Source organism: Aulonocara stuartgranti (assembly GCF_965226115.1).
Source record: "Aulonocara stuartgranti genome assembly, chromosome: 1".
NCBI classification, from domain to species: Eukaryota; Metazoa; Chordata; class Actinopteri; order Cichliformes; family Cichlidae; genus Aulonocara; species Aulonocara stuartgranti.
The window spans coordinates 1,375,379-1,390,719 of NC_138939.1; the positions used below are offsets into that span (position 1 = coordinate 1,375,379).

Here is a 15,341-nt window from a genome sequence, read left to right on the forward strand (position 1 = left end):
TGCTGTTAGCAAACTAATATCATTAGTAGAAATATATCTAACTTATAATTAAAATTGTGGGGGAAAAAACAACAGCCAAAAAAACATTAACTTAACAAAAACATTCCTGCTCTGAACTGGAAGAAAAAACCCTGAGTAGAAGCTCACATCAACACAATAGCTCCTCAGCTCACAGTAGCATCGCTCTGCTAACATGCTAACAGCACATTTGAGTTACTCACCCCCTCCCTTGCTGCGCTGAATCGTAGCATAAACGAATCACTCGTCTTAGCAGCAGGATTTACATGAAAAGAGAAACAAATTAAGTTTCAGTGAAAATGTAAATTTTTTGCACTCTCTGGTCAACTGACTCAGTGACTCAAATGACTCAAAATCCAATTCACTTTGGTGAGTGACTCATTCAAACTCGATTCAGTAAAAAGAATCGAATTTATCATCACTATCTCTATCCACCTGCACTCTCAACTGGATCACGGCCAATCAGAGAGGTCCCGCCCCTGGCTATCTCTGATTGGTTTAGACCACGATAGAGGCATAATGTCTGTCTGTTGTTGACCACACGGAGACTTTCAGAGTTCTGCGACGTAGGATTTTTTTTAGTTGCACCATTGAAAAATGTGGTCGCACCCTAGAGCCCTGCAAGCAGTTGTTTCCAAGCTGCTGAATATCTGAGCCAAAAACAAGGAGAGTGACACCGATGTTTCCCACTGCAGCTATCAGGCACTTTTTCTGGTTTCGCACATAATGGGCAAAACCAGTTTGATTGTTTTGGAGCCTTTATCCTTCAAGGACCTGCAGTTCAAAAAGCGCCCCTCCGACATCCAAACCCATCTGTTCTCTGATTGGATTGTTACATTTGTGATTGACATGACATTGACCAATCAGCTGAAAGGAAGAAAAATAGGGTCAAAATTCGTACTTGTAACTTGAAGCTTGAGTGCAGAGTTTCACACGTATGTCCACACACAAATCTTTTTTACGCACACACAAATTCTTTTTATACATACAAATCCTGATTTACAAGTACAAAATATTTATGACCACAATTTGAGCCCATAAACCCCACAGCAGCCATATTGTTGGTCACATGATTTCATTAAAATGCTCCAACAGCACAACCAAGGTCCAGAGATCCAGTTAGCAGACAGCTAGCAGCTACAGCCACCTGTCACCACCATCAACCTGTCAGTCAAAGAGGCCACGCCCCCAATAATGCAAACTTAGAGCCTTAATACCATTTAAACATGTGAGTTATAAAATCGTCCTTAGTTATTATTAAGGGGGAATTATCTCTAGAGAACAAACAGTTTGTGTATCAGGCTGTAAACATGGTTATTTCTGCTGGAAAGTTTTAACATGGGAGTCTGTGGGGACTGACTCGCTGCTGCCTCTGCTGGCCGGTACATGAACTGCAGCTGTCATGGTAACCCTAATAACCCCTCTGCCTGCGTCCTTCCTGTTTTCTGTGTGGTTTGATCTTTGTGCCTCTGTTTTATTTTGACAGTTAAGTCCTTGTTACCTTTCTGTGTTTTTACTTCTATCCTTTGTTATTTTCTCCCATCCTCAGTACCCTCATCCTGGTGCCTGAGTCTTTGTCTAATCTTACTCCTCTTCAGTTCTGGCTTTCTTATTTTTGGTTAACTGGTCATCTTTTGGTCGCTGTTTAGATTAAGATGGACAGTGTGTGTGTGCGTGCGTGCGTGCGTGCGTGCGTGTGTGTGTGTGTGCGCGTGTGTGTGCGTGTGTGTCTGTGTGTGTGCGTGTGTGTGCGTGCGTGTGCGTGTGTTTGAGCAGAGTGCTCAGGCTTCATCATCAGGCCCGTTGCCGGTTACCTCTCCCCCAGAGACTTCCTGGCAGGCCTGGCCTTCAGAGTCTTCCACTGCACTCAGTATGTCCGCCACAGCTCAGAGCCTCTGTACACACCTGAACCGTGAGTGCACAAAGACACACACACACACACACACACACACACACACTATAACAGTCCGTTTTATTGTCTTTCTTTATTTTGTTCATATTTCTAAAGCCTTGTGTGTGTGTGTGTGTGTGTGTGTGTGTGTGTGTGTGTGTGTGTGTGTGTGTGTGCTGCAGAGACACATGCCATGAGCTGCTGGGTCACGTGCCTCTGCTTGCCGAGCCCAGCTTCGCTCAGTTCTCTCAGGAGCTCGGTTTGGCGTCGCTTGGCGCTTCAGATGATGATGTAAACAAACTGGCCACGGTGAGTGCTGCAGCGCCGACTCACCCTAAATACACCTGGATGAGGCGGGAACAACATGGCTCCCCCCACATATGAAGGGATTGGCTCATAAGGCTGTCAAGTCAGTTTTATTACACAGAACATTTTAAAACCACAGAAGTTGAACCAAAGTGCTTTACATGGACACGTATCTGCAAACGAAGAACCAAAACAGCAAACGTCACAAAGGGTTAACAAAGTTCTCACAGTGTTACAGACAGAGCGCAAACAGAAAGCTGGAATGAAACCATGAGGGACCTCAGACATGACAGAAATAGGGCCTTAAATCTGATAGAAAGTTCTCAGTTCTTCTTAAGGGGACAGGAAGACTCAGGGCAGCAGTAGCAGGTGAGAGGTTGGGCTGATGACCTCAGTGAGCTGGAGGCAAAATATGGAGTTAGTGTTGTGAAGTGGGCGGGTCCTGAGTTGAACATGTCTAAATATTAAGGCAACTACCAATAGGAGTGAAACAGACCACTGACTGACACGTAAAGGTGAAGGACACCTGGATTAGGTGCTCTCAGGGTCTCCTCTCCCTCTCCCCGTAAGAATCGAGCTCCTGAGTAGCAGGCAATCCTCACAGAAACACGCCTGTTTATCTTACAGCTGTGGCAGCGTGTCATTGGCTGGTGCATGTATAGAGGTGCATGTACGTGGTTACCTGTCCTGTTAATCACCTGCTGAGCTCCTGCTCCAAACCTCTGCTGCATTTCTACATCTCCACCACCAGGTGACACCACCAGGCTTCTCATCAGTGAGGAACGAGCCAATCACAGCAATTCTTACTTACAGTATATTCAGAGTTCCTCATAATAAGCAGTGTTGCTCAGCAGCTGATGCATTTACAAAATTCTTCCTTCAGGTTCAAAATATTCATGTGAAAAGTTTGTTCAGGTGACTTTGAGCGATTCTCAGTGTGCGCTCGCCCCGGGGTGAACGTCCGCCCCCTGGTGGACCATTGTCCTTTATACTTCCACCTGGTTTATAATCTGGGTAGCTTGAACCCACCAAGGTCATCGTCAGTGACGGCCCCGCCCTAAACCTTCCTGTCCTGAGTCTTTGAATCAAGTCGAGTTTTATTGTCAACCCAACTGTATACACTCAGGTATACAGTGGGACGAAATATCGTCCTCCTGGATCGAAGGTGCAAACTGTGAAAATAAAAAAGAATAAGAATAAATTAATATAATCAAGACTCAAAACCGCTGATTGTCAGTATGCGTGTTGTCAAGAGATTTATTCTAAATGACACTTCTTCAGCTGAGAGTCTAAGAGGAGAAAACACACAAACAGACGCTGCAGTTTTAACTTGCAAGGGCGTTTCGCAGAGCGCTCACATCAGAGTGGGGCCCTGTGAAATGCACGCTCTGTTCTTGCACTTGTCTTTATTTATACACGAGAAAAATGAATAAATTTGATGTGAGCATGTGTGTGTGTGTGTGTGTGTGTGTGTGTGTGTGTGTGTGCGCGAGGTCAGGACTGCTTGTTTGACTTCTTACTATCGCTGTGGGAAGATTCAGATACAAATATCAGAACACGTTTCATAAAGAACAATCCGTCCAGAACAATGAAAAGTACGATCAGTTCTAAGCTAGGAAATGATCATCATGCAGCATTCTATCACAAGTAAACTTATATCATTAAAAGCTTATACTGACTAAAGAAATACAATATTCTACTGACACGTGTATACAGCATGCTGAGTTAGCGCTAATGTGATGCTGCTGAGCTCAACATGAACAGAAAACATGAAGAAGGATTCAGTAAATATAAATACTGGAACGAAATGTGAAAAACTAGAAGCAGATGATTTCAGTGAACTCACCTGTCCACAGTTTCATCCACACCAGGCTTTAATCTACCAAACAGACAGATGAGCGCTGCTGACTGAGCGCGTGCAGTGGCGCTCTGAGCTGATGTCGGTGTCCTCCTGTTTGTTCCAGTGTTACTTCTTCACTGTGGAGTTTGGGCTCTGTAAGCAGGACGGCAGGCTGAGGGCGTACGGCGCGGGGCTCCTCTCCTCCGTCAGTGAACTCCAGGTGACCTCCGACCTCCACACTGCACCTTCATCTGACGATTTTTAAAAGGACTCAGATTATTAGTGATTTTTGTGTTTTCTTAAACCCACTGAGTGGTTAAAAAAATCCACATGGCATAAAAACACCATCTTAAAACTCCTCCCATTTTTGTGTACTTGTATTTTACTTGAGTATTTCCAGGTTTTGATGCTTAAAACTTCAACATGTAAGATTTTACTTCACTGCACTCACGACTCGCTCTCAGTGTTTGGTTTTGGTAGAAGCAGCACAGAGCGTCCTCCAGCTGACACCAACCGTTGCTAAGCTAGTTACCTGACGCAGCAGTCACCTGCGCTCAGGTTTCAGTAAGTTTGGACTCTATCTAAAACATCTGTGCACGTGTCTGTCTGTCCTCCTAGCACGCTTTGTCCAGCAGTGCCAACATCCTTCCTTTTGACCCCACGGTGACCTGCAACCAGGAGTGCATGATCACCACGTTTCAGCACGTTTACTATGTGGCCGACAGTTTTGAGGAAGCCAAGAACAAAATGAGGTGAGCTGCAAGTTTTCCCCACATGATGTGTGAGACGCACCGTGAACCCTGACCCTGTATGTCCCTGCTTGTCCCTGATTTTGGTTCTGAGCCGATGTGAGAGCTTCAGCTGAGGATGTAAAGTGTGTGCTGTGTCTGCAGGGAGTTTTCCAAGACCCTTCGACGTCCCTTCACGATACGCTACGACCCCTACACTCAGAGCGTGGACGTTCTGGAGGACACCAACAACATCAACAGCATGGTGAAGGACATCCGGCACGAGTTGGACATCGTCGAAGACGCTCTGAACCGACTCAGCAAAAAACTGCAGAGCGTGTAAAGAGGTGCTCACAGTAAAGCCGCTGACAGCCGAACACCGCTTCTATGCCTCTGCTTCTGCTCTGAATCTACTTCTGCTACAACAAAGCCGACACCTCCTCCTGAGGGGGGAGGGGCCTCCTGAAACATTCGCTAGGACACATTTATTGTTTGCAGGCTGAGCTGTAAAAATGCGGCACGTGTGCCGTGATAATCTGTCTGTAATCATGTGAATTTGTGTGATGATCTATAAAATACACATAATCGTGTGTGAGAGTTCTGCAGTGATCTTATCCTGGTTCTGTTTGTGCTGCTGCTCAGTTACTGCGGCATTTAATGCGACACAGCACCCGTGTCCATTAGATCAGCTGCACACACCTACACGAGGCCTCACAACAACTTTTAAAGCAACAAAGTGTTGCTGGATGTGCAAAGAGCAGCATTTAGTTGTGCATGCTTCACACCAGCAGAGGGCGCCACTCAGCCACCCCACCAGTATCCACAGCAGAGTACCAGCAGCACCATAAAAGCACTTCGCTGGTTAAAAATAGCTCACAGATATATTGTCACAGAGCAGAACCTTCAGCTTGTGACTGGGAACAGATGTCAGTCGGTTAAATACCTCTGCTCATCTCCAGCTTCATCTTTTTATTCCTGGACTCTCTCTCCCAGAGCAGCTTTGCATGATTCATAGTTCAGAATAATCCTTCTTTACCTGCTGGGCCTCCTGCGACTCCTCAGCTCATCCCTTTAGCTCCTCCCCCTTTAAGATACATTTCTTTTTTCTTTTTTTTTCTTTTCTTTTTTGTTTGCCTGTCCCATTTGGTTCTTTAGCCATCAGAATTGTTGTCTGAAGACCAACAAGGATACCCAATGGATTTATTTTGCCAAATGGATCATCGTGGCATTGCCGTATTGGTCCATTTGGTCGATCTTTGTTTTTATTATTTATTATATTTTATTTTCAGATGTTACAGACGGGACAGACATGAGTGAGGGATAGGAAAGGGAGAAAGAAAGAGGAAGGAAAGGAAAAACAGAAGGGAAGAGGGACAGTGAGAGAGGGGGGGAGAAAAAAAATAAAAATCTCCTGGATCACCTGTTGAGAGAAGAATAGAAAACAAGCAAAAAAAAAACCAAAGCAACATACTAAACACAACACCATCGCATTAATCTAGCTAAGTGTAAACAGCAGTAAATACTAAATATTCAATGTTGTTGTGCAGCACGCAGGACAGATGTGCTTCGAGGTAGCAGCCAAGAAAGGTGTAATTTAAGTCTACGAGCAGTGAACACCCGTGTGCATACCTGTGTGGATCAGCGCGCTTGTATTCCAAAGGTTTCTCCATGTAACGATCTGCTAGAGGGTGTGGGGGGGCCACAGCCCCGTCCTCCAGGGCATGAAGCAGGTATGGAGGAGATCAAAACTCCAGACATCCAGAGGCCCCCAGAACACAAGAGACCAAGGAAGACCAACAGAGGGGCAGCCGCGCCACTGTCCCAGAAAGAGCTGAGGAGAGTCCCAGATGAGGGTTCACTCAGCAGCCGCGGAGCAGAAGCCAGGGGGAGTTGCAGTGACGCGCCCGTGAGCTCCGCCGGCAGCCAGCTGCGCCTGAGTGACCGAGCCCCAGGCCGAGAGGCCGGGGGCACCCCACCTCCGAAGGGGCCCGAGCGAGCCCCAGGCTCCAGGCCCCGATAAGCGGCCGCCAAGGAGTGAGCCGGTGTGTACCTGGACGCCCACCCCCAGACACAAAGAACCACCAACGCACCGACACCTGAGGGAGTCCGCCACTGGCAGGGGAAGTGGTGGTGGGTGGAGATAGGCCTCCAAACCTTGGAGGGCCTGAGATGTCCCCAGAGAGGTGGCGCCTGACACCCAACCTGACATATAGACACAGACATACAGGCACACACAGACACAAACATCCATTCCCACCCTCATGCTCTCATATGCACTCACTCCACACTCAACCAACGTGGAGACAGACATAAAGAGACGCTGTACACACGATCACACTCCCCAAGCGTACTCTACAAACCGGGTCTAGGTACCCTTACCCCTGGAGGGGGGAACTGCACCCAGACCCAGGTGGTGTTACCCTTTTTCCTGCGGTGGGGAGAAGCAGACCGCCCCGACTCCGCAGCAGCAGGGAGGCCCCACACTCCAGACCGCAGTCGGACGGCCAACTCCTCCTCCTAGCCCCCCCGCTCCAGCAGGTCGCAGAGAATGGGGGTGGGAGAAGACTCCAAACCTCCCTCCACCCGCTCATTGTAGTGTTGATGCATGTGTGTTCTAAGGTGCATTTAAAACCCAGGAGGGCATGGAGCTACCTGCCAGAGAGCAGCAGGTAAGCGCATAGCCCCTCCTGCTAGCCCTCAATGTCTACGTGTATTTAAAATTGAGAGGTGGGCAACGACGCCAGGGGTGGGGTGTACACCCTGATGGTACTTTGGATTCCGTGATTGTGCCCACCCCCAAGATCCTATATGTATGTGTAATGAGAGTGTGAGTAATGTGAATGTCTAAGTTGTGGGATAAAATTGAGGCAGAGGCAGCCAGAAGGGGACAGAGGGGGGGGTAGCCTCCTCTGCACCCTGGTGACACACCCCTACTCCAAGGCCCTGCATGTGTGGGTGGTTGTGGTGGAGCGGGAAGAGGGAGGCAGCTGGAGATGGGGAGGGAAGGAAGGGAGGGGCAAGTAAGATACATTTCTTATGTAAACCAAAAGGTTTGAACGGCGGGTGGGTGTGGCTCCTATTCCCTCTGTGACATCAGACAGGTCGAAGAATAGAAAGCGTTTAGAGCAGCTGGGTTTGGGCTCAGAAACGTATTATTAGAAACTTTGTGCTTCTGATAACGAGTGAAGGTAAAGATTTTGTATGTAGTTCTTTTCTTATATGAAACCTTATTAGGGTGTTCCTGCAAAAAACAGCCTAAAGTTACATTTTAAAAACATGTTTCACTTCACGCTTGACTGAAAGTTTGATACCAAACTTTTAAATGTGGCCTGTACATCACTTCAGGTATATCACAGTTAAAATACTGTGTGTATAATCAGACCGATGCAAACTGGAAGGATGCTTCACACCAACAGGAAACACTGACCAATCATTTAAAGTCCTGTCACTGACTGTGATGCTCATCAGAGACTACGAGCTCACATGTAGAAGGACAGAGTCCACAAAGAGCCCTTAAAGTCAGCAGTGAGAGCTGCCAGGAGCCTGAAAGGACGCTAACACAGCGCTGCACGTCCCGAGCTGATTGGTGGATCTTTGGTGGAGGCAGCTAAAAAGCCAGCGGTGTCATATTAAAGGGAAAAACTGAAGTTTGTGTACAAGGTCCAGTGTTCAGAGAAGCTGGACTGTTAGTGCTCGTTCTATTCAGCAAAGAGTCAAATTTAAACAGCAGCGAGAGAAAATGGTTGACATGAAGTTGTGGCTTTGATATATGAGAGCCGTGCTTGTTGTTAGGAATCACTGAGTATTGAAGTCAAGAATGAATATTATCTGTTCAAATATCATCACGTCCACATCCTGCACAGCTTATCCACCGTGCTTCATCCTGATACCTGAAGTTATGGAGATGAGGAGGCGAAGCTCTTCAGCATTTCAGTCGTTTCTCAGGAGAACTTCAGGATTTACTGGAGTCTCTGAGTTTGCTCACCCTGAGACGAAACCTCACCTGGCAGGTGGCTGACCCCTCCCCTCCTGCCTGACTCTCTGTTTCACATCCTGTGAATCTCACAGCTCGTATCAGAGTTTACATCTCTCCAAACATGAAATATTTGTGACATAAAACACAGCTGACTTTCTAATCGATCAGTGATCAATGACAGGACAGAGGAAGTGATCACGGAGGATTTATTCTGAACTCTGAACCGACCAGTATTCATAATTCTGGCCTCGCTAAAAATGTCTCTGCTCTTTATTTATCGGTCGCCATGGTGACTCATTGACGGCTTTGTGATCAGAGTCTCCTGAAAAACAGGAACAGAAAACTCTGAGTTTAAATTTAGACTCAGAACAGGGCTGTACGCACACACACACACACACACACACACACTGCTCACAAACCAAAGGTCAGAGGTCATCTCTCAGTCTCTGTCAACAGCAGAAAAAAGACAAACCAGTGACTCCAACAACACAGCAGAGTCCAGGACAAAGTCCCCCAGTGTTACTGCAAACAGCTGCTTACAAACCCACAGCTGGAAGGTGATTGGCTACAGCGTTCCTCGTCCACCCAAAGCACGAAGGGGGGTGGAACTACACCCAACGGCTGAAGAGCAGCACACCACCTCTCTGATCAAACTGCTGCGTCACGTGGAAGAGCCCAAACATGCCGACAGCTTCAGTTTATCAGACGCTCGTCTCTCCTGGAGCATCTCGAGACGCTCTATTGACTATTAGCTGTTGCACAAACAAATCGCTTCCTGTGCTCATGAGGTGATGTTGGAGATCAGATAAAGTTTATCACATATTGTTGATTTCCTGTGGCCAGTAGGAGGAGCCATGATTGTGACTCGGTGCTGCTGAGCAGATGTTTCTGCTCTGACTCTTACCAGACTTGAATTTGAACATCTTCAGGTGTCGTAGGAAAACCCCGACTTCACCACGCAGGCGCTCGGATGACAAGGAACAAATATGGAGTCAGTGTGTTAAAGAAGAACAGCTGGAAAACAAACGGAGGCTTTTCTTTTCATACATGTGCATAAACGACAGAGCCACGGCTGCTTTACCTGAAGCCACGTGTGCAGGAAGAACTGCAGATTGTGCATGTGCAGGATCTGGAGCATCATCCGGGCCCAGCATGTGACTCATTTTTGTAAACAATCATGAAAAACACTCTTTACACTTTCAGAGCTCGAGTCACTTTGTACACGAACCGCACAAACCTGAATCCACAGTGGGTGTATTTTAGATACGCACGTGTGGATGTGACAAAGCCCCGTACAGCTCAATCAACATGAAACTGAAAGCTGAAGCTCAGCCAGCCAGAGAGAAATCCCCCTGGACTCCAAACCTTCCAGCCGGAACCCGGGAATAATGTTTGACTCACATTTTAAGTTGCTCATGAGTCATGTGGGAACTGCCACTAAATCTGCTTTTCAGTCATCAGAGACAAACTGATGCATGCCGTCATATCCAGCTGTGACGCACCTCAAAATGTACGTAAAACTTGGATTCAGGGCTGAGTCAGACCTCTCACGCTGTCACGTCAATGACTCCAAATCCTTTTACTTGTTTTGAAGCACTTCGTGGTCTCGGTATCTGTAGGGAACGACGAGAGGACACAACAGGACACTAGCCAGATAAAGTAAGAAAGATAAGCTTTCATTAGGCTGACAGCAAAAATTCAACAGGACGAAGCAAAAAAACAAAATCCAGAAACAAGGAGACAAACAGAGGAAGGAAAAGATAAAATAAATCAGGGATGAACATTTCAAATGTAAAGAGATTTCTCAGACAGAAGCCACGACAACTGTGGAACATGGTTGTATCACACACACACACATTTATATATATACACACACAGCGGTCCCCGTAGGTGGACTGGTCGGTAAGCCCAATGGTGATTTTTTGTTTTTATGGGCCAGATGCTGGGAGATGTATAGAAATCCATTATTGTACATAGTAATTTTTTTAGGGTCCCATCATAATTTCTTCAGAAGTAAGTACTGTACAGGGAGTGCAGAATTATTAGGCAAGTTGTATTTTTGAGGAATAATGTTATTATTGAACAACAACCATGTTCTCAATGAACCCAAAAAACTCATTAATATCAAAGCTGAATGTTTGTGGAAGTAGTTTTTAGTTTGTTTTTAGTTTTAGCTATTTTAGGGGGATATCTGTGTGTGCAGGTGACTATTACTGTGCAGAATTATTAGGCAACTTAACAAAAAACAAATATATACCCATTTCAATTATTTATTTTTACCAGTGAAACCAATATAACATCTCCACATTCACAAATATACATTTCTGACATTCAAAAACAAAACAAAAACAAATCAGCGACCAATATAGCCACCTTTCTTTGCAAGGACACTCAAAAGCCTGCCATCCATGGATTCTGTCAGTGTTTTGATCTGTTCACCATCAACATTGCGTGCAGCAGCAACCACAGCCTCCCAGACACTGTTCAGAGAGGTGTACTGTTTTCCCTCCTTGTAAATCTCACATTTGATGATGGACCACAGGTTCTCAATGGGGTTCAGATCAGGTGAACAAGGAGGCCATGTCATTAGTTTTTCTTCTTTTATACCCTTTCTTGCCAGCCACGCTGTGGAGTACTTGGACGCGTGTGATGGAGCATTGTCCTGCATGAAAATCATGTTTTTCTTGAAGGATGCAGACTTCTTCCTGTACCACTGCTTGAAGAAGGTGTCTTCCAGAAACTGGCAGTAGGACTGGGAGTTGAGCTTGACTCCATCCTCAACCCGAAAAGGCCCCACAAGCTCATCTTTGATGATACCAGCCCAAACCAGTACTCCACCTCCACCTTGCTGGCGTCTGAGTGGGACTGGAGCTCTCTGCCCTTTACCAATCCAGCCACGGGCCCATCCATCTGGCCCATCAAGACTCACTCTCATTTCATCAGTCCATAAAACCTTAGAAAAACCAGTCTTGAGATATTTCTTGGCCCAGTCTTGACGTTTCAGCTTGTGTGTCTTGTTCAGTGGTGGTCGTCTTTCAGCCTTTCTTACCTTGGCCATGTCTCTGAGTATTGCACACCTTGTGCTTTTGGGCACTCCAGTGATGTTGCAGCTCCAAAATATGGCCAAACTGGTGGCAAGTGGCATCTTGGCAGCTGCACGCTTGACTTTTCTCAGTTCATGGGCAGTTATTTGGCGCCTTGGTTTTTCCACACGCTTCTTGCGACCCTGTTGACTATTTTGAATGAAACGCTTGATTGTTCGATGATCACGCTTCAGAAGCTTTGCAATTTTGAGACTGCTGCATCCCTCTGCAAGATATCTCACTATTTTTGACTTTTCTGAGCCTGTCAAGTCCTTCTTTTGACCCATTTTGCCAAAGGAAAGGATGTTGCCTAATAATTATGCACACCTGATATAGGGTGTTGATGTCATTAGACCACACCCCTTCTCATTACAGAGATGCACATCACCTAATATGCTTAATTGGTAGTAGGCTTTCGAGCCTATACAGCTTGGAGTAAGACAACATGCATGAAGAGGATGATGTGGACAAAATACTCATTTGCCTAATAATTCTGCACTCCCTGTATATGATGCCAGTATTTCCCACATTTTCTAGATACTGCACCAGTACTGTGTGTAAAATGCCATCAAAAAGTCAGTTTTATTCTTTCTCACCTGTCTTTCTGTCACTTTTCACTTTTTAAAGGTTGCCATGTTAGAAAGAATATTTTGCCCTGTCATGCTGTTTATTGATGTGGCAAATGAATGGTTTATGCAAATATATCTAAATCTGTCATCAGTAATGATCATGTCTCACCTCTAGTCTTCTCTGTCTCAATGTCAGGTTTTCACCATGTGTTGTAGATAGTTCAGGAGATTAACTCGACCAACAGTCTACTTTCAGGTACTGTTTAGAATACCAGAATAGGGAGGATGGTGCAGGTTTAAGTTTATTAGACTGATGCATATATACCAACAAGACAGCATCCATCACTGTGACAACAGCGTTTGTTCTCAATCAAAGGCTTTATGGTTTTTCCTATAATACCTGGTGGGCCGATGTTTTGTCCCAGTCCAGCCCTGGCGGTCTATATCGCGGTTCATCTTTCGCAGCCTCGCTGTTTCGCTGATTTTTTTGTGCAATTTTGCATACTTTTCCCCCTTTTGTCTTTTTTTATACAGCGCATTGTGTTCTGCGTCCTGATTGGCTGTGGACCACTGTCCATTAGGGGTGCAACGATACACAAAATTCACGGTTCGGTTCGATACTTTGGTGTCACGGTTCGATATTTTTTCAATACAAAAAAATGTTCATGCATTTTTAATTTGTCATTTATTAAAATTATAAATATATATTTTAACTCAAAAGTACAGTTTTTAAATTTAACCCTAACCCTTGTGCGTGTTTTTTATTTTGACAGTGAATGCGCACCTGCGGACCACTTATGTGCAGCCCTGGTTATTTAGCTCATCATATCGCAGCCACAGAAATTCTTTTGTCCATGAAACCATAAAGCTGCACTTTCTTTTTGCCTTATAGTCTGATTTGTCATAACTTCTCCGTTTTGCGGTAAGCTTTTCTTTGGCTGTCACTTCTTCACCCTGACCTGTCTTATTTGGCTCAGCAGAACTGAAATGCTTTTACACACACACTCACATAAGCTCAGCGATTCTCTGCGCGATCAACCTCTCACATGTTTAAGCTGCGGGAGATTTCACTTGTCATGTTTGCATAGTAAGCTAACGATTAATAAGACGATGTCAGAGGAATTGGTGCACAAATTATCATCACTCACAGATCAGTGCTGTCGCTCTCTATACACAGTTCGCACGATTGCAAAGTGAAAGCAAAAAACAAGCGCAAATTCAAACGCGACTTCAATATGTCACATATTGACAGTGGCTCACCGATGCCAATGACATAATTACCCAGCTACATTTCTGAAAGAATGCAAAAGCATTGACATATATTTTTCCTACAATAGCCCGACGGGCAGGGCAGAGATAGATTTTGGTAGCCCGACTGAAAAAATCGCTAGCTCCGGGACGTCGGGCTAGCGATATTGCCAGCCCTGTATCTGATTGAGGAATCACTCATCTTTGGAAAAGAGAGTTTATTACAGAGAAATGGCTCTTTCCAAAATAAAAGCTATACTATCCGCTTCTTCTGGGCTATATCCTCAGCAGCATAAGGAGAATCATGTGCTAACAGCTGTCTAAATGACTCGGCTAAAGTTAGTAGCATGCTTGTTGTTTTTGTCTTTGCACTAGGATGATGTCGGTGTAAATGTGCAGTCATATTCGTTGTGTTCCCACTAGTGCTTCCAGGTTAATCTCGTTGAAATGACCTTAACGCCACAACACGGCAAATCTCCGTTAACGAGCTACCGCCGATCGCTCGTGCATGGGGCTAGACGGCCAACACGTTAACGAGCTAACTGCGCTAACACACTAGTTCACACCAATGTAATTGAGCATTGCATGGCACATCCAACATACTGTTTTACTTTAGTCCATGACTCGCTTACCTTCAGGGTCATACGTCACATGAAAACCAAAATAATTCCAAAGGCCAGATCTGAATGAGGGTGGGGGAGGTCCATCTTGCAAGGAGAGCTTAACTTCTGTCTCGCTAGCTTGCCCTGCGCTCTTCCTTCTGACTATGCTGTCTGTGTTGAGCGCTCAGTGGATCTGCGCTCGACAGTGCAGCCTAGGCGGAGTAGTCGAACACAGATTCACTGAGCGCTCAACACAGACAGCATCGTCAGAAGGAAAATTGATAAAATAAATTAAAATGTTGTATTGTTCGATACATATGCGTACCGAACCGAAAGCACTGTATCGAACGGTTCAATATCGATACGAATATCGTTGCACCCCTACTGTCCATCAGTCCCGTGCACGTGTCTCCTGTACAGCACAGAGTGCGTTCAGCTCGTCACATTTACATAAATCTTCCATCCTAACAGTGTGACTCATAAGTGCTGGACTGTACGTTTGTCAGTCTTCTCCCCAACAAGCACAACAATGTTGACGAGACGTCGTCACGTGCGGGTGTCTTTGGTTTCATCCTGTAATGCTGGACTTGTTTGTTTGTTTTTTACGAAGGTTTGAACTTTGAGCGTATAAACAAGAGAGAAAACTGAAAATGTTCATGCCTGTCTGAGAAAAGTGTCTAAAGTGTGTAGTGACGGGTTTTACAGCCTTAAAACATCTGTAATCATTGTAAATAAAGTCGGCTACTTCGCGGGTTTCAGTTATTGTGGGTTATTTTTAGAACGTAACTCCTGCTCTAAAAACAAAACAACCCAATACACACACACACACACACACACACACACACACACACACACACACACACACACACACACACACACACACACAATACAGCAGCCTGAATATTGAAACTCTCACTCTGGGCCAAAAAGGCTAACATGTGGTCATGGAGCCAACCACATTAAAGGGTTTAAACACAGACACACACACACACACATATATATATATGCAGGAAGCTCCTGAGGATGTTTTACCAGTCGGTGGTTGCTGGAGTACTTTTCTATGCTGTGGTGTGCTGGGGG

At 45.5% G+C, this 15,341-nt stretch overlaps 1 protein-coding gene and 2 long non-coding RNA genes across 4 annotated transcripts in view; 1 reads left to right on the forward strand and 2 right to left on the reverse strand.

Annotated features, from left to right (window-relative positions):
* Positions 1–5,373, forward strand: part of LOC309702307 (tryptophan 5-hydroxylase 1-like) — a 14,283-nt gene extending 8,910 nt beyond the window's left edge. Inside the window, exons 7-11 of the mRNA XM_082526939.1 lie at positions 1,795–1,930; positions 2,092–2,218; positions 4,180–4,275; positions 4,674–4,807; positions 4,949–5,373. Of these exons, the coding sequence (XP_082383065.1) occupies positions 1,795–1,930; positions 2,092–2,218; positions 4,180–4,275; positions 4,674–4,807; positions 4,949–5,126 (671 nt within the window). The 3' untranslated portion in view covers positions 5,127–5,373. The remainder of the gene's footprint in view (positions 1–1,794; positions 1,931–2,091; positions 2,219–4,179; positions 4,276–4,673; positions 4,808–4,948) is intronic.
* Positions 2,310–4,150, reverse strand: LOC309702315. The gene is made up of 2 exons (XR_014275427.1): positions 4,062–4,150; positions 2,310–3,387 (listed from the first exon to the last, which is right to left on the reverse strand). It is a non-coding gene; the product is annotated as an uncharacterized lncRNA (long non-coding RNA).
* Positions 4,182–14,519, reverse strand: LOC309702311. Of its 2 annotated transcripts, XR_014275422.1 has the most exons (4): positions 14,292–14,519; positions 12,581–12,670; positions 10,262–10,372; positions 4,182–4,306 (listed from the first exon to the last, which is right to left on the reverse strand). It is a non-coding gene; the product is annotated as an uncharacterized lncRNA (long non-coding RNA). The 2 variants fall into 2 exon arrangements; XR_014275421.1 differs by lacking the exon at positions 12,581–12,670.
* Positions 14,520–15,341: the final 822 nt, after the last annotated feature.